Source organism: Bos taurus, chromosome 12 (genome assembly GCF_002263795.3).
Source record: "Bos taurus isolate L1 Dominette 01449 registration number 42190680 breed Hereford chromosome 12, ARS-UCD2.0, whole genome shotgun sequence".
Lineage (NCBI taxonomy): Eukaryota > Metazoa > Chordata > Mammalia > Artiodactyla > Bovidae > Bos > Bos taurus.
In genome coordinates, this window is record NC_037339.1 from 2,599,612 (window position 1) to 2,621,512 (window position 21,901).

General features: G+C 39.7%; 1 protein-coding gene across 1 annotated transcript in view; it reads left to right on the forward strand.

The window, feature by feature from the left end:
• DIAPH3 (diaphanous related formin 3) overlaps positions 1–21,901 on the forward strand; it is a 563,614-nt gene that overhangs the window by 418,778 nt on the left and 122,935 nt on the right. Inside the window, 2 exon segments of the mRNA NM_001192614.2 lie at positions 3,026–3,121; positions 3,608–3,667. Of these exon segments, the coding sequence (NP_001179543.2) occupies positions 3,026–3,121; positions 3,608–3,667 (156 nt within the window).

Consider the following 21,901-nt stretch of genomic DNA (forward strand, 5'->3'; position numbering starts at 1 on the left):
ACATTGGTATAATATAATTATTTAATACCCAACACATTTTAAAATTGGGCTATCCCAATAATGTCATATGTAGCTTTTTTGCAGTACAAGAACTAATCAGAAATTGTGTGTTGCATTTTGTTGTCATGTCTCTTTAATCTCCTCTAACATAAAATGCTGTTTCTCTAACCTTTTCTTCTCTTTTTTTCTTTCTTGGTCAATATTGATGACTTTTAAGAACCTAGACTAGTTGCTTCACAAAATATTGTTTCCTTACATTTAGATTCAGGTTAAATATTTCTTCACAGGTTATATTGTGTCCATTTCAGTGCATGACCTCAGGAGACAGTTGTTGTCCATCACTACTGGTGATGTCAAATTTGATTATTTGGATAAGGTGTTACCTGTGAGATTTCTCCATGCCATGTTGCTCCATAACCTCACATACAATAGTTTTTGTAACCATTGATGATTTCTGCTTAATTCTTACTGTGTGAGTTGTAATATGGCGAATTTTTTTTTCAATACAGCTTTTTCTTCCCCTTTTTAAATAAAATTTAAAATGTTTAGTGTCAGTATGGATTCATGATTCTTTTTTTCCAATGTATAATAATGCATTCTCATCATTACCTATTCAGTGTTCTACTGCTGCTGCTGAGTCGCTTCAGTCGTGTCCGACTCTGCTCGACCCCATAGACGGCAGCCCACCAAGGCTCCCCTGTCCCTGGGATTCTCCAGGCAAGAACACTGGAGTGGGTTGCCATTTCCTTCTCCAGCACGTGAAAGTGAAGTTGCTCAGTCGTGTCCGACTCAGTGACCCCGTGGACTGCAGCCTACCAGGCTTCTCCATCCATGGGATTTTCCAGGCAAGAGTATTGGAGTGGGTCACCATTGCCTTCTCTGATTCAGTGGTCAGACTGTCCTAAATTTGGCTAAGGCTGTTCTTCCTTCCCTGTTAGCTAAGGCTTCCCTGTTAGCTCAAATGGTAAAGAATCTGCCTGCAGTACAGAAGACCCAGGTTTGATCCCTAGGTCGGGAAGATCTACTGGAGAAGAGAATGGTAGCCCACTCCAGTATTCTTGCCTGAGAATTCCATGGACAAACCATGGAATCGTAAAGAGCTGGACATGACTGAGCTACTCACACTTTCACATTCGCTTTCATTCTTCAGTCTGGCCCCTCCACCCATCTGTCTTTGAGCACTTTCTTATTTTCTGGCACAGACATTTTCTGTATGTTCCTGACTCATTTCTTTCTTCCTTGATCTCAGCCCTAGAATCAGCCCTTTTTCTATGTATTCCAGTTCCTACTAGTGAGTAATAGTATTTAGAAGCCAAGATTTGAGAGCCAAGTGTGCTCATTGCTCCTGTGGTGTCATTACTTCTCGGCTCTGTGGGACCACAAAGCTAGAAAAAGTACTTTTTTCAAAGCTTGAGCTTATCTGATACCTTTCTGTCTAATCCAGCACTTCATGGTTCTTCCTCTCCTTCTCCCACTCAGTATTTATATTTCCCAGCAAGCATTCCATGTTCTGCATCAACGTGTCTACCCATCTGCTCAGGCTTACAATACTCATGTAATAGTTTCACAATCACTTCATCAATACTACTGTCAACAGCAAACTTACTGTGGAAAGTTCAAGGTTTCCTTTTACTAATGAGATATATTCACAACTAATGTCACACTAATGATAATATCACCCTAATGAGATATATCATATATTTAGCTTTACCTGCAGTTCTTTTTAGGAAAAATGTACTTGAGTTTGAGTGTAAATTTCCAAGATTGCTAGATACTAATTAAAATATCTGAAATATTTAATGTGTTTTAATTAAAATAGCCATCAAGCCACTTTAGAACTAAATTTACATGTAAGTTAACAATCTCCAAATACCCTATTGCTCACCCACCTTTTTTCACATTATACCTATGAAGTTTAGTACTTTTCTAAAAATGAAACAGAACCAGGTTGCAAACGGCCGATACATATTTATATATCTGTTTATAAACCATAAATGAGTATGTTGTTTGTACTCTACTGCATTCATTTGTCATATGTTCTCTAGAATAGGATTGCATTTCAAAAAAAGAAGTAAAAAATCCAGAGGAAAATAGTTACGTAGTATTTTAGATATGACTGTATACCAGTCACACAACTTCATAGAGAATGCCACTACTCTCTCAGGGACCAAGAAAAAAAATCTTTGTCATTTCCATAGATTTAGTTTGAACCAGTAGTTTCTTTGAACCTTTTTTTTTTTTTTAACAGCTTCCTTTAAAAAACATTTAGCATGGGCATATGTAACTGTAGATTATTACAAAATAACTGAATACAGAGAGCTGGCTCTATATCCAGAATCTCATCAATTATATGTAGAATGTCAGTTTAAACTAATCATAATGTGTTTCTATCCTTCAGATTTTTCAGAGCCTCTTTTGGTTTATCTTTCATTAAAAAGACAAACTTTTCATACTTTCTGTAAAAGTTTGCAGTGATTGTTCTGTGTCACTGAAAGTTTGAGGACAATTACCCTCTGATATGAAGAATCAGCTGTTGGGAGCATGTTCACAGAAGTTGGCCTGGAAATATAATTTTGTACAATAAATTTAGACAGCAGAATCTCTATAACAACAGAAACATTCTCCCACACCTGGTCGATTTTAGAATAGGAGCTCTGATGCCTTGAAAATAACCCATTTCTACAAGGGAAATGTGATTTATGATAACCCGAGACACAGATACGACTAGACCCACATTCCATTTACAGTTATTGTGCCACCAGACTATAAAAACAGTGCTCTAAAGTGAATCAGTGGAATTTGGTTCTCTTTAGTGGACAGTGGCCGAGGCATTAATGAGACAGATTGCATTAAAAGACATTTGATTTCTGGGGGAGTTAAAGTCCTTTCATATTGTGAAATTGTGGCTTAGTCCTGGCATCTGATCTTCTTCCCCCTACCATACCATCACCAGTTCCTGCGCATGCTTTGACATTGCTATGGTAACCCAGAGGGATGATGGAATTCCCGGCTTCTCTTTTCACAGAGGGTGATGAGACAGGAGTGATGGATAGTCTGCTGGAGGCCTTGCAGTCGGGGGCTGCCTTCCGCGACCGAAGGAAAAGGACACCGAAGCCAAAAGGTGAACATTATGCTTCTTTCATGTTACTTTCTAGGGAACTGTAACAAAGGACAACACTCCCCTTTTTTATAATTCTTTTAAAGTCGCGTGTCAAGAATGTAGTGCTGTGGGCAACAACTCCTCAGGAGTTTTATAAATGCGCTTAATCCTTCCTTTGCAATGACAGGTGTCAGAGAGAGAAGCGTTCCAGTTGGCCAGTGTCACTAGCATATTAACAAATCAATGCGCTGAACCTGGCAAAGCCTGATTAGTGGGACAGGTCTCATCTAAGGGACCATATGTACCTTATCCCAGTGGAGTTCACAGTAGCATAATTAAATGAGAAGTAAAAGTCATAACATTATTGCTTCAAGTATATCAGGGTATTGAAGCATTGCATCGCTTCCAGAAATACTTAACCTTGGAAAAATGTCTAACATTGTTATACTTCCTGAGGTGAACAGAGCTCTATATTAAGTTTCTTTTATATATATGTATTTTTAACAGATATTCGGCAGAGTCTCAGTCCAGCGTCTCGGAGGCCTATTCTGAAAGTTTGTAACCATGGTAATAAACCGTATTCATAAATTGCACATTCTTCTCATCTACTTTTATCCTGTTGATCTGAGATTTTAGTAGGCTGCTGTGATGTTCTTGAGTTTCAATGTGACTAAAGTAGTAAAAATGTGTGGATGTACATATTTGTGATGAGATTGTACACTCATGTTTTTCCATCCCTCCATTAGTGCCTTGAGGTAGTGTCAAAGATTCTTCTTTCAGGTCTCAAGTACACAGTTTGCTTTTATTATTATTATTTGAAGTTACCTCACACATTTATAATCATTGTTGTCCAATGTCTCCTTTCAAAAACATTGTTTTCTCTTAATCCTATTTTGAGCAGTGTATTTGCTTTACATTAAGATACAGTTTGAAATATTGAATTGTTACCTGTCTTACTCTACCACGTTTGCCAGTACAGTGTGAGACACTGTGACTAGCTCTGCGGCCAGATCTTTAACACAGATGAGCTTCATGTGGTATTACTGTGGAAGGGTGTGCTAGAATCACTAAGAAAGGCCAGCTGCCTTCGTCTCCCATGTTTATCTGATTCTGGCTCCTTCCTACATCCCCAGCTGGCTCCTGAACCCCCGGTGCATGGAGCCCTCTTTCTGTCTTCAAGACGCCAGTTCGTGTGTATCGGGCTTTGTTTACTTTGGCTTCCTTTCTCTCACTGTTGTGTATTATGGTTTCTGCTTCCCTTTCCTAGTCAAAATCAAATTCATCCATCGTGACTGACATTTATCCAGTGAGGTGTTAGCAAAGTTTACTAGATTTATAAATGAAAAGATACTTGACAGACTTTATTTGGGTTGTTTTGTGTACAGATGAGTTAACGTTCTAGAAGTATTAAGGTGTGACTGAACAGAAAAACTTATGTCGGATTTCTACAATAACCTAAAAAGAATATGACGTAAATAGAAAGGGGCATGAATGTAATGATCTTTTAATAGATGTGTAGATGCTTACCGATCAAGATGAAGTATACATAATAGATGCTTAATAAATGAAAGAAAAGGTAAAAAATGTACACCAAAATTTTAAATAGATCTTTTGACTTTTTTCAACAGTTTGTTTTTATTGTTTTGCTTTTATCTATTCTAGAAATAGGAAGAAAAAATTGTACTAAGTCAGAAAAATTCACTGTGGATAATTAATTCCTAGCTTTGGGTAATTATTTACTAAATATTGGCAAAAAGTGTAGAGAATAGAGAAACTCAGACAGTCTGAGAACTTTAAGAGTACAGAGCTAGTTAGTGACACAACTGTAATATTAGTGTTGATTCCCATCATGTTTCTTATTTGATGGCATATGTGTACTTAGATTTTTTAATTATTATTATTAATGCAGTATGTGAAATAACTCAGCCCCCACTGTAAGTTATTAAAGAAAAGACCCAGTCAAGATATGATATGATTATAATGGCATACAGATACCCATGCTGTGCTTAAGTATTCTGGCTGCTATGAAGGGGAAAACTTTTTAAGATAAATTTGTATACTGGCCTTGAGAAGAACAGTCCTTTTGTGACTATAATGTTAGTAACGTGTCCAGGCTACAAAGGTTTGTCTATAATTATGAATTGTGATATTTTTGATCCAGAGGAAAAAAGCAGGTAAGAATTGCACTTCTATTTCTATCAAGGCTGATATACTATCTTAAGTCTAAAGCTTTTGTGATAATTAAGCAAGTAAATTATATAGCAAATCAAAGGAGATATATCTTAAAGATCAAATTCTCTGTTCTAATATACATGTAATGGGTTAAGGTATTTTAAAAACTTATTTCCATTGATATTTATGTTTTCCCTTTATGTTTCTCACCAAGTAAAAAACAAAATTCAAATGAACAGAGTGATTTTTAAAGATACATGTATAATGGCAGATTTATTAGACTAGACCTTGAAAAATGCAGAATTTGGTTAAGAACATTACAACAAGGATCATGAGTGTTTTTTGAAAAGATACATTTTAGAATTCATTTTTAAATCTATTTTGAAAAATTACTTTGTTTTCGCTAAAAATATTAACCTTACAACTGAACTATGTGATTGAAATGTAATGTAAACCCCTTTTGTTTTTTTATTTACTTTCATGTACTTGGAGAAGGAAATGGCAACCCACTCCAGGATTCTTGCCTCGAAAATCCCATGGACAGAGGAGCCTGGCACGCTATAGTCCACAGGGGTCGCAAGGAGTCGGACACGACTGAAGCAAGTTCACTTCATGTACTTAAAACTAACAACTGACACTTGCATTTTCTAAAAATATATAGTAGTTGATATCTTATTATTTTTCAAAGATCTATGAGATTTTCTACAATATTTTAATTATCTTTGCATCTTAATAGTAATAATAGTATTAATAGGCTAATTTTTACTACATTACTTTGTTTATTGAGTTATTTGAGTTAGAAGCCAGGCAGTATGTTGAAATGCTTTATATATATCCTTTTTAATCTTCTTAATAATCCTATCAGATAGTCATTGTTTTTATCTCTATTTTATAGTAAAATATAACCAAAAATTGAACAGGTCTCATAGTTTGCCTCTGGTCCTGTGGCCAAGTTTCAGACAGAGGTCTGCCTGACTTCCGAGTCCAGCCTCTTCCTCTCTGTGCTATGTCGTGTCTGAACACAGCAGCTTGAATCACTTTTTTTTCCTCTTCTCATCATCCTGATGAGCCACGTATGTCCATGTTCTTTCTCTTGTGACATAAGTTCATGCTATTGAGATACACTCTCACACGCACTCGGACATTTTCTAGCCTCTGGTCTGTCTCCTCCCTTGTTCCCAGGTAGAAACACTAGATAGCACTTTTATCTGAGTCTTGGATTGCAAGAATAAATCACCTTCTGGAATTAGGACCATTGTTTATTTCTTTTAATAAACTCTATTAAAATATCTATATTAATTTAATAAACTTATACTGTTAGAAAGATCATGAAAGTTTTAGATTATAAATATAGACTTTGTGTGTGTGTGTAGACTAGAAAGAGTCTTTTTATTTCAGAATGAGAAAATCCTGATAATGTATCCTCTGAGACCTTGGAGCTAAAGTTTCACAAGATATATTTTGGCAAAAGATGACCTGAAGCACTCTAACTCCTATAAACCTCACAAACAGAGAAGTTGTACACACTGAATAATCCAGCCCTTGTGCTGGACTAAACCTCTACTCAAAATACTTTGGTTAAAACCTTTAGCTGTTTTATTTTTTGCTTTGTCTGTTAAGACCTAGTAAGAAATTGTGTGTGGTGTTTTTCTTTGTTAAGCCTTCACTTACTCAGTTGTTTAGCAAAATGTATTAAGCATTGCTGGACATTTTAGATGCAGAGATACCGTCTAAGAATCCACCAGCCAGTTAGGAGACAGCTGAGTAACAGATCTCATGTGTCTGGTTAATGCCAAGATAGCAGTAATGCACAGAGCTTTTGGAATACCGTAAAGACCAATCCAGACTTTATGAGACAGTTCAGATTTGGCCTCTAGAGGGACCTGAAATCAAAGCTGAGTTTTGAAGGATAAACAGAAATGAGGCAAAACCCTGATGGCAAGAGTGAGGCAAAAAGCAGAAGCAGCATATGCGCGCCCTCCCAGTCTGAGCCCTGAAAGGCTGTGCGCCCTGCAGTGCTCCTCTCTCCCTTCGTCCACTCTCCTCCCCTCTCTGTGTCCACAGTCTGTGCTCCTGTCTGTGTCTGTTCCTGCCTTGCAAGTAGGCTCAGCGGTCCCATTCTCCTAGATTCCATGTACATGTGCTAATAGACAGCATTTGTTTCTCTCTTTCTGACTGACTTCACTCTGTGTAACAGGCTCCAGGTTCAACCCACGGACAGAGCAGTACAGTCCATGAGGTCACAAAGATTCAGACCTAGCTGAGCACACACAGGTTCATCCACCTCACTGGAACTGACTCAAATTCATTCCCTTTTATGGCTGATTAATATTCCATTACCACATGTAGAATAGATGGCTAATTGGAAGTCGCTGCATAACACAGTGGGCTCAAGCTAGAAGGGTGGAATGGGTGGGGTATGATAGAAGGAATTTGAAGAGGGAGTGGACATGTGTACTTAGGGCTGATTCACGTTGTATGGTAGAAACCAATACAATACTATAAAGCAATTATCCTCCAATTAAAACTAAACTGAAAAAAAAAAAAACTATTTGCTCTTACTAGTACCTGTATGCTCTTTCTAGCACCCTGGTTTTTCCCGTTTTGCACCATGCATTTCCCTTAAAGAGTTCTCATACAGTGTCTGCCTCATCACTCCTCAGTCCTATCGGTGCAGGCAAGGAAGGTCTCTGCCTTGTTAACTGCTAAAGCCCCAGTTGTTCGCTGGGTTCATGCCTGACACATGGATGTTTTTAGTAAGAATGTGTTGAATGAATATAGACATGTCTATGCTTAGACTTGAATAGAACAATTAATGTACATTGAGCAAAATCACATCTGCGGTTGTTACCCAAATATGTAGGCCTTAGTATGTCACTTGCTAAAGCCCTAACTGTGACCAAGTAACTCCTTCTCATCTTCTTCCTAGAATATTATCTGTCATCAGAAGGAGATATTTGATCATCACAGGTTTGAAGATTATTGCATCAGATGTGAAGGGTGAGGTTCAATCTTGATTAGATTATTCACTCCTTAGCAGTGTGGAGTAACTTATTAATTTGATTTCTTTCCCTTGCTTAATCAAGCAAAGTTTAACAACAGTAAATAAATGAAAGCATCTACTAATATGTACAGGGCGTTGTCTCATTTCTTTACTCAACACAGTGCATTTGAAATCTAAAGATTTTCTATAGTTGATAGAAAATAGTAACTCAAGATAATCAAAATATTTATTAATGCATTTTAATAAAATCATACCATATTTGGGTATTAGTGAATAAACTGACCTGGTTAAAAATAAAGGCCCAGATAAGGAAGAAGTATATTGAGAGTCTGATGCCAGGCCAAGAACTTGGACTCTTGAGGCTTTTGAGCAGGAAAATGACAAGTCTGAGCAATTTGTATGACGCATGTTAGAACAAAGAATGGAAAGGACCTAATAGCCACTTTGAAATTTCCATAGATTGGCTTCAAGGAATGGAGAAAGTCAGAGAGCTTATCAGGGTGTGAGGTGAGAATCCAGGTCTAGAGCTCTGTGTTGAGATCCTCACAGAGAAATGCTCACAACTGCATACGCAGATGAGTTATCTGCAGGAAATCCTCTAACTTAGAGAGTACAAGGACTGAGCCTTAGAGATGGACACAGGCAGTGATGGAAGCAGATAATGGATGAAAAGGAAGATCACATGATAGAGGAACCTTCAGTGTAGATTGGAAGAAGACTTTCAAGGATGTGGTTTACCCCATTTTTTTTCTTTAGTTGTTGCTTTCCTTTTATCTTTATAAAACTTAGTGGTATTACAACTGAGGAACCAGTGTTTTTCAGGGTACAGTAATTTCTACTCTCTTCAGGGACTTCTTTTCCCCTGTAGACTCTAAAACGTTTGTGACAAAGGTTTCACAAACAGGAATTGTTCAACCACATCTTATGGAGCATCTGCTAGCAGTTTGATTGCATCTCATTAGATGGTTCTCTTTTCATTAAGTGGTACTGTGGAATTTTTTTTTTTTTCAGTTAAATGGATATAGAGTAATCAGAAAGAATTCTATAAACTATATGCAATTAAAATCCCTAATGATAAAACTATTTAACTGTGACAAAATAAGATAAAACATAATCAAAATTTTAGGCAAACAAGTATTACACATTTTTAGTGAACATCCATAACCTAAACAAAATCTTGCTATATTATCTTTACACTAAATCAATTCTTAATAGCCTTAATTTGGATTTGATTATCTATTTTTACTCTTCCACTTATATATGGAGCTTTGAGAGATTTTTATAGAAATAAGATTGTATTGCCTCCAGGCACAGCTGCTCTGCCACTCTAGGATTGGAAGTCAGAATTAAATGTGAAGCTAGTTAGATATCTTTGAATTAGCATATTTCTCACAAAATAACTCTAAAGGAAGCTCACAGGACAGGTTTGTTGTCGATGTATTAAAACTTCACACACAACCATCCCCCCTCCCTTCTGCACTCAGCCTTCAGTCCCTTTATTTCTTGACCTACCTTTTCCATGAGCAGCAAGAATTTGTCTTGAGGCAGAATTATGAAATTTGTAAGATTTTCAGTGGTGTCTACTGAGCACGAGCTGCCTTCAGGCTTTTCTGAAAATAGGGAGGACAATACCAAACCAATCTCTGTCTAGAAAACCTTATCTATCAAAGTGGAATACGGGCTACCATTTTCATTAAACAAAATAATAATAATGTCCTATTTTAAAGTAGAAAAGCATAACAAATAATATGGCTTATTTTCTTGAGTTTATTTTTTGTTCTCTTTCTGATGAATTTGTGCCTGTCTAAGGAAGGGAACTATTAAAATACTAATTGTTTTTGACACCCTTACACTTGGGCTTTCAAGCGGAATTAAATACTACCTGTAACTGTCAAAAGACTTAAATATTTTTTAAGGAGACTTTTCTAGGCCAGGAATGTAAAACAGTTTGGGTGATTCTACATTTTATTCAAACATCAGGCTCTCCTCTTTCCTGTGCAGTCAAGCACAGGAGAACAGACTCTAGGCTCCTGCCCAGGGCCCGATGCCCTGTGGGTGGACAGAAAGGCCTTTCCCATTTGTAGTCAGGGCGGGACAACCTTTTGGTCAGTCCTTATGAGACAGACTCTTAAGCATGAACAGGTTAGAAAATTCTCAAGTAGTGAGGACCTCAAGTTGTTTGAAAAGGACATTTAAGCAAGAAATAACAAATGCCTTTCATTTAATGAGCATTCACAGTTGTACACCGAAGGCTGAGACTAAATTGAGTGAAAAGGAGATAAAGGACCATTGTATGAAGAAAGGGATGTCCTTGACTTCCCCTGAAATAGTTGTTATGGTTAGTATGTATCTGTTTGTGTTACTTAGTGGACTATAATTGTTACTTTTAAATGTTTTTGGTCCATTCTAAATCTATCCTTTTCTTAAAGCATAGGGTCAGAATCTGGATTTATAAGGAGTCAGTAGATGGACAATGGCACCCCACTCCAGTACTCTTGCCTGGAAAATCCCATGGTCGGAGGAGCCTGGTAGGCTGCAGTCCATGGGGCTGCTAAGAGTCGGACACGACTGAGCGACTTCACTTTCACTTTTCACTTTCATGCATTGGAGAAGGCAATGGCAACCCACTCCAGTGTTCTTGCCTGGAGAATACCAGGGACGGGGGAGCCTGGTGGGCTGCCATCTATGGGGTCACACAGAGTCGGACACAACTGAGGTGACTTAGCAGCAGTAGATGGACTTTAGAAATTCCTTGAACTCTGTTTTTGTTCTAGATTTTGTGCTGGGGCTTTTTTTCCACGCCCTCCCCCACCCCCACCCCGACAACCCCCTGCTAAAAGGATCTGTTGATTTTATCAAATTCCCCAAAGAATAAAAAATAATTTTTTTCTTGTTTGATTATTGGTTTGTTACAAATTTTCTGTTTCTACATGTTATATTTTTATACATATATGCATGATGCATTTTCCACATTTGTGACTGCATCAGTAAGAGTCTCATGATGTTTAATGTAATTTTTTTGTCATTTGAAAACTAATCTTTAATTGACATAGTCACAAATGTGGGGAACATATCAAATGGTTGATGAGTCTGTAATCCTAGTGACAAGCTGTTTAGGATAAGCAGTTAAGGTCCAGTGAACCCGCGCCGCTGTGGAGGTTCACTCAGGATGCAGGGAGCGGACGATATCACATGTACTGACGACGGTCATTAGTCATGCTGACCTCCCGGGCAGGAAGATGTGCAAGACTCGCTACACTGCAGCTGGGAAGGAACAGTCTCTGAGGGGCCAAGAGACAGAGCGGTACGCAAAGCCATAGGCTCGAGAACAGCCAGGTCCATCACGGATGGAGGCTCACCGGGCACAGAGCGGACCCAAGGGCACAGACAACACCTCTAACCTCTGGCAGAGCGTTTCTGGTAGAACAGTAGAAACTGAAGCAGACAGTGCTGAGTGCAGGCATCATGGGGGCTGTCCTTTCTAAAAGTCTGGGTATGAAAGAATGAAACAGAAGGGAGATAGCTGGAACTAAAACAGGTTGTAGTTCATTGAGAGGGTCGTGACTCTTTGTCTTCTGTGTGGCATTGGCTTCACCACCCATTCTAAAGGGAAGGCACTCTGGTGGGGAAAGATGTGTGTTTGCTGGGGCGGTAGTGAGGGTGAGGTTCCTGGGGATGGGATGCGAGAGTACAGGTTTGAGCACCTGGATGGTGAAAAGGAAGGGTGTGTGGAGAGAAGTCGACGTGAATATTGAGTCAGAAGCTTGGGGGTCTCACCTGATGATATCCTTTTTCTTTGAGAACTGGAATGCAAGGGCTTCTCCTGCAAGTGGCAGGCTGTGTGGGGAAGGGGGGCAAGGGCAGCAGAAAATAGCACGTCTCCTGGATGGATTGTGAAACGTTACTGCTCAGGAGATGCAGGAAAATGTTTGCATCAATGGTCCAGCTGAAAAGAGAGATTACTTGTGTATAAGTAACTGTCTGTAAAACCTGAGGGAAAGAAAAGTAGCCGAGGTGCTCCCCAGGTCCTGTGACAAAGTTGGTTCTTCAGTTTCCTGAAAACTCTAAGGGTTAATCTCCAAGTGTAACCATAGGGATCAGTTTGGCAGTGGGCCAGCTGAGTGAGCTTCAGCGCACCAGCCAGGCAGAGTATCCTGGTTTTGAGAGGATAAGGTGTTCCATGTAGTAGTAGTTACAACAGTGTAGCAGTTAACTGATTAAGTCGAGGTAACTCTGTTGGAACATCTGTACCATGTATGTTTCAGCGTGGTTTGGGTGTCCTGTTACATTTGAGGAAGGCATTCTATCAGGGATGGCAGTGACCTCATGCTGCTGGTTTTCCTCCAGGCAGGTGCCAGCTACATCATGTGTCTGAGGTCTTTTCCTACAACAACACTTGGTGCTAAACACTGGTTTCTAAGGGACTGCTAGATTTGTTTTTATATTTTATTTTATTTGTCCTCATTAAAAATAAAGGTCAGTTTGGAGTAGTCACAGATAGAAACCACTTTCCAAGTGTGGTCAGTATCAGAAATAAACGTTTTGCCAAATGCCTGTTGGGCATAGTAGTTACTAAAGCAATAGCTGTTTGTACTCACTGACTATCTGTAAAAGTATTCGTATTTTTAAATCCCGTTTCTAAAAGCCTTGGGTGATCTGGCCAAACAGTCTGACCTTGAAAACAGCGTGGAATCAGGCACTGGCTTCAGGGGCAGTTAGGCCTTGCTGTGACTTCTTGGTCTAATGAAAGGAGACCCTAGCCGCTTATTTAACCTTGGGATTTATTTTTCCTCAGCTGTAAAAAAAAGAAATTATACTATGTGCTTCTTAGACTGTTTAGAACATTAAGTGAAAACATGTGAAAGGACTCTACTAAAGTACCTGTGTGGCGTGCTAAGTTGCTTCAGTCGTGTCCAACTTTTTCCGACCCCGTGGACTGTAGCCTGCCAGGCTCCTCCGTCCATGGGATTCTCCAGGCAAGAATGCTGGAGTGGGTTGCCATGCCCTTCTCCAGGGGATCTTCCTGACTGAGATCGAAATCTCACCTCTTTCATCTCCTGTGTTGGTGGGCAAGTTCTTTCTTTACCACTGTTGCCACCTGGGAAGCCAGAGTACCTACAATTGAGTAGATATGCTGTAAGTTCAGTGTTTGGTAGTTGCTCTGCATTTTTTCTCCTTTTCTGCCTACCCTGCATGATGCATGTACCTACAATTGAGTAGATATGCCATAAGTGCAGTGTTTGGTAGTTCCTCTGCATTTTTTCTCCTTTTCTGCCTACCCTGCATGATGCATTTGTCAGTAGAAAGTTAGTATAAATTCTTGTTTAGTGGCAGTAGTATGCAGAATGGTGTACTAATTAGAGAGATGGAAATTAATTCTTTTACATACGGTAGTCTCTATACTGTACTTAAGATGTGGCATGAACTAGTTTCGAAGAGAAAAAGAAAAAAAATTAAAAGTCTATAGAGACTTTGGTTTTAAAATAAAATAATAAAGGTGTTTTTACCTCCTTTTCCCCTTGGGTGTTACCGCAAAGCCACAAGGAGAAAGAGCAGCAAAAACCAGCATCAAATTCTGTGAAGTCAAGACATGGTCAGCCTGGAACAGCAAGATGTGAAGACAGGAAAGAGAATACTGTGGGAGGAGGAAGCTGGGATCCGGGGGCTTGACGGCTTCCAAGCAGATTCCCCAAACCGAGGGCCTGGGAGTGCTCTGTGGGGATCCTGGAGGTGGGTGTCCAAACTCAAGGTGTGGGCAGGGCGGGTTCCTCCCGCAGGCTCTGAGGGAGGCCCCGTCCCCCCGTCTCTCTTCTGGAGGTGACTGTCCTCCAGGTTCCTTGGCTTGCACCGCGTCACACTCATCCCAGACTCTGCACGTAGCCCCGCAGTGTGTCTCTGTGTCTTCATGTGCCCTTGCTTTTGGCCGTACCACATGGCATACGGAATCTTAGTTCCCCAACCAGGGATCAGACCCACGCGCCCTGCAGTGGAAGCGCAGAGTCTTAACCGCTGGACCACCAGGGAAGGGCCTTACGTGACCTTCTTATATGGACCTGAATCTTGGTTAGGGCTCCCCACCTTAACCTGGAGAAGGGCATGGCAGCCCGCTCCAGTGTTCTCGCCTAGAGACTCCCATGGACAGAGGAGCCTGGTGGGCTACAGTCCATGGGGTCACAAAGAGCTGGACATGACTGAAGCGACTGCGAGCACACACCCCCCACCTTAACTTGATTGCATCTGCAAAAGCCCTGTTTCCAAATCAGGTACCCTTCATAGACACCAGGTGCTAGGGCTTTGACATGAGTCTCAGGTGGTACAGTTCAGTCCGCAGCAACAGGGACCCCAGTGAGAAGCACTCATGTGCCCTCACAGGAGCACCCAACGGCTCAGCAGCCACGGGTGCCCGGAGGCGCCAACAGGAGGGGCAGGGCGTCCAGCAGGAAGCAGGGTGCCGGGGGGCAGGGTGGCCCCACGCAGGTAGCAGGTGCCACAGCCAGACCTGCGACCCCCTGGCTGCACTGCATTTCTTCCTCTCTGAGCAGGTAAGAGTACAGACGGCGTCCAGAAAACTCAGGCGGAGACTCTAGAGCTGGGGTGCCGGTCGGAGGCAAGGTAGTGCGTGAAGACAGGAGTTACCCGAACACAGAGGCGGGTCCCAGGAGAGGAGGGGATGTCAGTGGGACAGTCCTGTTCGGGCCCAGCCGCCGCTCAGTGTGAGCCAGCTCACACTCCAGGCACAGGACAGAGGGTTCTCCTGGGGACAACCGACAGTCTAGAGAGAAGGCTTTCAGATACTGGTGTTTTGGACCCTCTTCCCTCAAAAACTGCTAGCTTATTACAAGAGTACTCCACAGAGAAGCCCACTGGTTAACAAACCTACTCACACAAGATTTTTCTCTGAACTATTCATTGGGGTCAAGGATTCATTAGCTGACACTTGAGGAAAACATTCAACCTAAAACAACAAGGGGAAACAAACCAGAGGAGCTCGTAGTGAACAGAGAAAATGTGGAGGAAAGCACCATAATTAAAAATTGCAAAGATGTCAAGTATCTCAGTGATATGTCATATTTATAATATATGCAGTATATATATAAAAGGATTAGAAACAAATCTGTTGGATGAAAAATATGGTAGCAGAAAAAAATAGTACAGTATTTGGAAAAGCATAAGCAGAGTTGGTTATAGGGAAGATAAGGGGGAAATGTAGAATTTACAGATAAGAGACAGAATTTACAATATGATGTATCTAACTTTATAATTTTTGTTATATTAATATTTGTATAATTGTATATAAGGAAAGTTATGACCAACCTAGATAGCATATTCAAGAGCAGAGACATTACTTTGCCAACAAAGGTTCGTCTAGTCAAGGCTATGGTTTTTCCTGTGGTCATGTATGGATGTGAGAGTTGGACTGTGAAGAAGGCTGAGCGCCGAAGAATTGATGCTTTCGAACTGTGGTGTTGGAGAAGACTCTTGAGAGTCCCTTGGACTGCAAGGAGATCCAACCAGTCCATTCTGAAGGAGATCAGCCCTGGGATTTCTTTGGAAGGAATGATGCTAAGGCTGAAACTCCAGTACTTTGGCCACCTCATGCAAAGAGTTGACTCATTGGAAAAGACTCTGATCCTGGGAGGGATTGGGGGCAGGAGGAGAAGGGGACAACAGAAGGTGAGATGGCTGGATGGCATCACTGACTCGATGGACATGAGTCTGGGTGAACTCTGGGAGTTGGTGATGGACAGGGAGGCCTGGCGTGCTGCAATTCATTAGGTCGCAAAGAGTCGGACACGACTGAGCGCCTGAACTGAATTGAAGTGATGTACAATTGTATAATTGTATTGCAAAGCTTTGAGGACAAGTATGGAAAGAGTGATAGGCACTTGGAAAATGAGACAGTTATTCTAGAAAAAAATGATATACAGTTGACCCTTAAACACCATGGGTTTGAACTACATGGATTCACTTCTATGTGCAATTTTTAAATATTAAACATTATAATACTACACCATCTGTTGGTTGAGTCCATGGATGTGGAACCACAGTTGGCAGGAACCTCATGTATGGAGGAACCTCACATATGACTATAAATCATATGTAGATTTTCATATGCTCAGAGGTCAGATCCCCTAACCCCATATTGTACAGGGGTAGGATACTCTACTTGAATTTAACATGGCCTCATATGCTATTTTATAGTCATAATAGTAATAAACACTCTGGTAGACAGATTCCAAGGTGGCCCTCAGTGATCCTTGCCTCCTAATGTTCTTTATTATGTAGCTCACCTCAGCAACATTTTCTAGGATTAGTCTGCAACTAGTTGAATAGGGCAGAAATGATAGTATATCTCTTCTGAGATTGGGGCTTCTCCAATGGTTCAGTGGATAAAGAATCCGCCTGCAATGCAGGTGTCACAGGTGATGCGGCTTCGATCCCTGGGTCAGGAAGGTCCTCTGGAGGGGGAAATGGCAGCCCACTCCAGTATTCTTGCCTGAAAAGTCCCACGGACAAAGGAGCCTGGTGAGCTACAGTCCATAGGGTCGCAAAGAGTCGGACGCAACTGAGAGATGAATCACACACACACATCTGAGATTAGGTTGCAGAAGATACTGTGGTTTTCCTCTGGGGTGCTGTGTCTCCCCCTTTCTCAGTTCTGGGGGAAGCTATGTTGTAAGAAGCCCTATGGAGAGACCCAAGTTGTGAGGATATTAAGCTTCAATCTCACAACAGGAAATCAATGTCTATAGTCAATGAATCAAGAAATAACAGGAAAAGCGTCAATAAGGCAAGAGAGTCAAGGACAATGGACTTTTATATTTTATTGGAGGCCTTTTGGATTTCTTTATAAAGTAGCCATTAACTTTCTTAGAAGTTAAGGTTAGAAATATTAAAGTTCTAAATGGGTAACATGGGCAGTCAGGATGGGCAAATGCCTGGTGACTCAGTTTATCTCTGTTAAGAATAACCGGAAGCGCAAAGTTCTCCTTACAGTCATTGGTTATCTATCTCTTTTACTAAAATACACTGATTTTATTTTTATTTTTCATTTTCTCTCTTCTAATACTATGTATAAAAGGGACTTCTCTCTCTTCTAGCTCTCAGCTTTTCATTTTTATGTGATCCAGAGACTGAAGTGCTTTTCACTGTGTGTTTTTTCAGAGTGATGAGTCAGTGACGGGGGTCCCTCTGGCTCAGGATAGTGACTGTGCTTCTCCATGCGAGTCAGGCCATCTTCCTGCTTCTTTTGTGTCCTGTAGACAACACTGACCAGTGATTTTGCAGCATGTATCTGACTCTTTTTGTCCTTTGCAATTCTTAATGTGAGAGAGAATGATTGAAATGCATGAGAGAAAATCAGGTCCCTCTACTCTGTGTGTGTGTGTGTGTGTGTGTGGGTTTGGCTTTTAGAGCAAAGTAGCCTTCCAGTGCTACATAAGAACTTGTCGTCTAATCTTTAGTCACTGAATCCTCAGAAAGCAAGGGAATGGGATGAGATTTGCATTTGGAATTCATACTAGTTACTATTATTGACTGTTTGTAAATAAGTTGTCTTAATACATGATACTGGCTTCATGAAAGCCAAGGATGCATTAGTGTAGCTAAAAGAACTGTTTGTGTTTTGGAGGGGAATGGTGGTATGACTACTTGTTACATAGTCTAGGTAAGGAGATAAATATTTTTATACTTTAAAAGCATCTATAAATTTATTTAAGAAAGCATTGACATGCATTGAGAAAGCTACATGTCCCATCGATTCCCAAGTAAATTAGAAATTATTAGTGCTAGCCATGATGTAAGTTATTATAATATGACAGCATTTGGCTTAAGCAGTTTCACCATTTATTAGCTCTGATATTAGAATAAATGATAATGATCATTAAGTGCTATGTACATTATCATTTAACTAATCATGCTTGCAATCTCCTTGTATTAGTCAAACCTCTTTGGGTTAATTAGTCAGAGGAGCTGCCTAATCCCGATTTCTAGAGGAATAATGAAATAAAGGAACACTGAAGTATGCTAAAGAAAGTGTTAGTGCATCACCATTTACCTTATATATTGGCTTCATTTACCCTCACTCAGTCCATTATAGTAGCATCAAGGTTAAAAGATTCTGGCAATTTTTTTTATTTTGAAATATGATTGGGCCTATTAAATTATATGCATATATTTTTCCATTAAAGCACATATGCAGCAGAAAAGTCCTAATGTGATATGCAAATAAAAACAAAATTCTTATTTACCAATATATCCACATTGAAAGATAAACCAATAAACACTGTTTAGATTGAGCATTTAAAATGTTAGTAACATTTTATACTTTGATTCTGACAAGTTAATAACTCAAGATGTGTCGAATATCAAGGCTACAAATATAAGATACAACCAGGAGACTTTTATTATTAGTCCTTTTATTATTCTTGTTAATATAGTTAGGCTAAGGGGTCCTTAAGCTGATGCTTGATAAACCATGAGCAGAGTTTTATTTAATCCAAAGTATATTTTATCATTGGATGAAAAGTATAATTTCATCCCTTTTTCTTAGTCTTTCTCATGTCTCAGAGGGGGAGAAAAAAGAGAAAAGGATCTTTTAAAATTCATGGTGACCTGTCATGAGGCAACTTCTCAAATGATGATGATCATCTGTTTTTGAACATGCAGGCACAAGTCAGTGAAGGGCATGGTGTGTGAAGAGGTAACCAGTGGAGTCTCCAAGCAGAGAAAAGCACCTTCTCCTGAGAGCACCCCTGGGTCCATGCCACACTTGCACCATTGGCAGTATTGTCCTCTCTAATACGTCTCAGGGTTCTCATCATGTCCTAAACACTGCTCTCCCTGTTTGCTACTCACTTGCTGGAAACTGGACAAGGCCTGTTACTCTCCACTCTACTGATGTTAACCTCTTACCTCTTTGTTCACTGATCCGCATTTCCTTTGCTCACATAAATACAAAAAGACATGATCTGCTCAGGGTGAGAGAGACATACATGCAGTAACAGAATGAAGCAGACAGAGTCAGTAACTGGGTACTATGTTGTAGAAACTTGGGATTTTCCTAGAAAGTAACAGTCTTCCACATATTCTTTTATTTTAAAGCCAGGAAAAGGGAAGGTTTGGAAGGCGCTGTTTTTCAGCATTTGTGGTGAGTTCTCCTGCCCTGCTGCTAACCCTCGCTGTGGTGGTCTCTGTACTGCGTCCGTGCCTGTCTGTTTTGAGAAGTGTGATTTGTTAGTTTCCATGTTGTAGACCCACAGGGTCCCTCATGTGTTCCTCTTCTAGACAGATCTGTAGTCCTATCTAGAATCTCTTTGTAGAGATCTTCTTTAACTCTGTCCATGTCCTCTTTCAAGAAATACCATGTACTATTTCTACATTGTTTTTTTTTAATAAAATTATTTTTATTATTTAAAAAAATTTTTAACAATTTTATTGGAGTAGAGTTGGTTTACCATGTTGTGTTGGTTTCAGATGTACAGTAAAGTGATTCAGTTATTATTTCTGCGCCTTTTTGCTAAGATCAAGTATAGTATCTGATCTTACGTCAAAATCGGGCATTAAAGACTGTAAATATACAGACTGTTGCTTCAGCAAAACCCTCTCTCAGTGTCACTAAGGCACTTGGCACTGTGCATTGCACTGCACTGGGAAGTAGTATTTTGTTTTATTTAAACCTTTCTTATTCTCTTACACTTCTTGATGGTGGTAGGCTTCCCTGCTGGCTCACAATGGTAAAGAACCTGCCTGCAATGCAGGAGACCTGCCTGGGTCAGGAAGATCCCCTGGAGGGCATGGCAACCCACTCCAGTATTCTTGCCTGGAGAATCCCATCGACAGAGGAGCCTGGTGGGTTACAGCCCATGGGGCTGCAAAGAGTTGGATATGACTGAGCGACTAACACTTGCAACACTCTTGGTGATGCTGTGGTAGTGCTGGTGGTTTAGTTGTGTCTGACTCTTGCAACCCCATGGACTGTAGCCCCGAAGGCTCCTCTGCCCATGGAATTTCTGAGGCAAGAATGCTAGAGTGGGTTGCCATTTTCTTCTCCAGGGCATCTTCCCTAACCCAGGGACTGAACCCACATCTCCTGCATTGCAACTGGATTCTTTCCTGCTGACTCACCAGTAAGCCTTAGAGTTCTTGCCTCATTTTAGATATATACTTTATATAGAAGAATAATGTGTATAAAACTACAACTACACACTTCTGAGCATCTGGCTTGATGAATGCTCATAAAGTGAACTTACCTGTGTAACCAATACCTCGATCAGGAAAGGAGCCCCTTCCAGCTCCTTCCTCCAGTTCGTAACCTCACATCCCACCCTTGTCCTGACTGTGACAGCAGTAACCAGGCTTACTCTGTCTCTTTTTTTATGAATACAGTCTTACATTTTGTATCCATATTGTTGTATGTGGTTATAATTTGTTTATTCTAATGATTATTTAGTATTCCACCCTGAATATATGAATGTTAGTTCTTTTATTGGTAGATATTTATACTGTTTCTAGAATTGGGGTATTATAAATAGTACTGCTAAGAACATCCTTGTAGGTGTCTTCTGGATCTGTCAGAAATATATGTAGGAGTGTAGTTCACTGAATAAGCCTACGTTCAGCTTTAGTGAATACTGCCCAACAGATTTCCAAAATAATTGTGCCAGTTTATACTTTCATCAACAGTGTATGAGAATTCATTTCAATAATTCTGGTTGAATTGAGATATCTCATTGTGGTTTCATTTTGCATTTCCCTCATGAGTAACATAAATACTATTCCATGTTCCTTTGGCTTTTTACATAATATTTTTCACATACTATCTCATTGTGTGAAGTGGCTATCTGAGTCTTTTGCATATTTTTCTATTGGCTTGTAGGTGTTTTTCATATTGAGAATAAATAGATTTTGATACAGCTTAGAACTCCATCATAATACTTATGTCAAACTGCCCATTAAAGGCAAGACTATGTTACTTTATAGTACTATAATATTCCACATCACTCAGATCTTTGAATGAGAGACCTTATATGACAGGTATGGTCAGTATATGTTAAAAGAGCAGCATCTTGCCAAGTGTATAAACTGTTGCTATAAAACATTATCCTCAACTTGTAACTCACAAACCTGTATCAGAGGTGAACTCTCAAAGTAACAAACTTACAATGCACTTAGATTTAATTTTATAAAATTTGAGTAACTTTTTTTATAAAATACTTTTGAATAGTCTATTACCAAAGAAAAAATTCAGTGCAATGCACATGACTCTATTATTGATGAGTTAGAACCAGATTAAGTGAATAAATGTATACATTTCTTCTAGAACATTATTTTCATTTATTTGTCACAAAAAAGTATATCTTGCAAGGTCAAATTTCAACACATTAATTAAGATAGTTTTAAATTAATAAACTTAATATTAAATAGAAGCTACTTTTTTTTTACATTATTTATTTTCAATTGAAAGATAATTGCTTTTCAGTATTGTGTTGGTTTCTGCCAAACATCAGTATGAATCAGCCATAGGTATACATATGTATACTCTTACTTTTTGAATGATGATTCTAACCTTTCAGTTCAGTTGCTCGGTTGTGTCCAACTCTTTGTGACCCCATGGACTGCAGCAC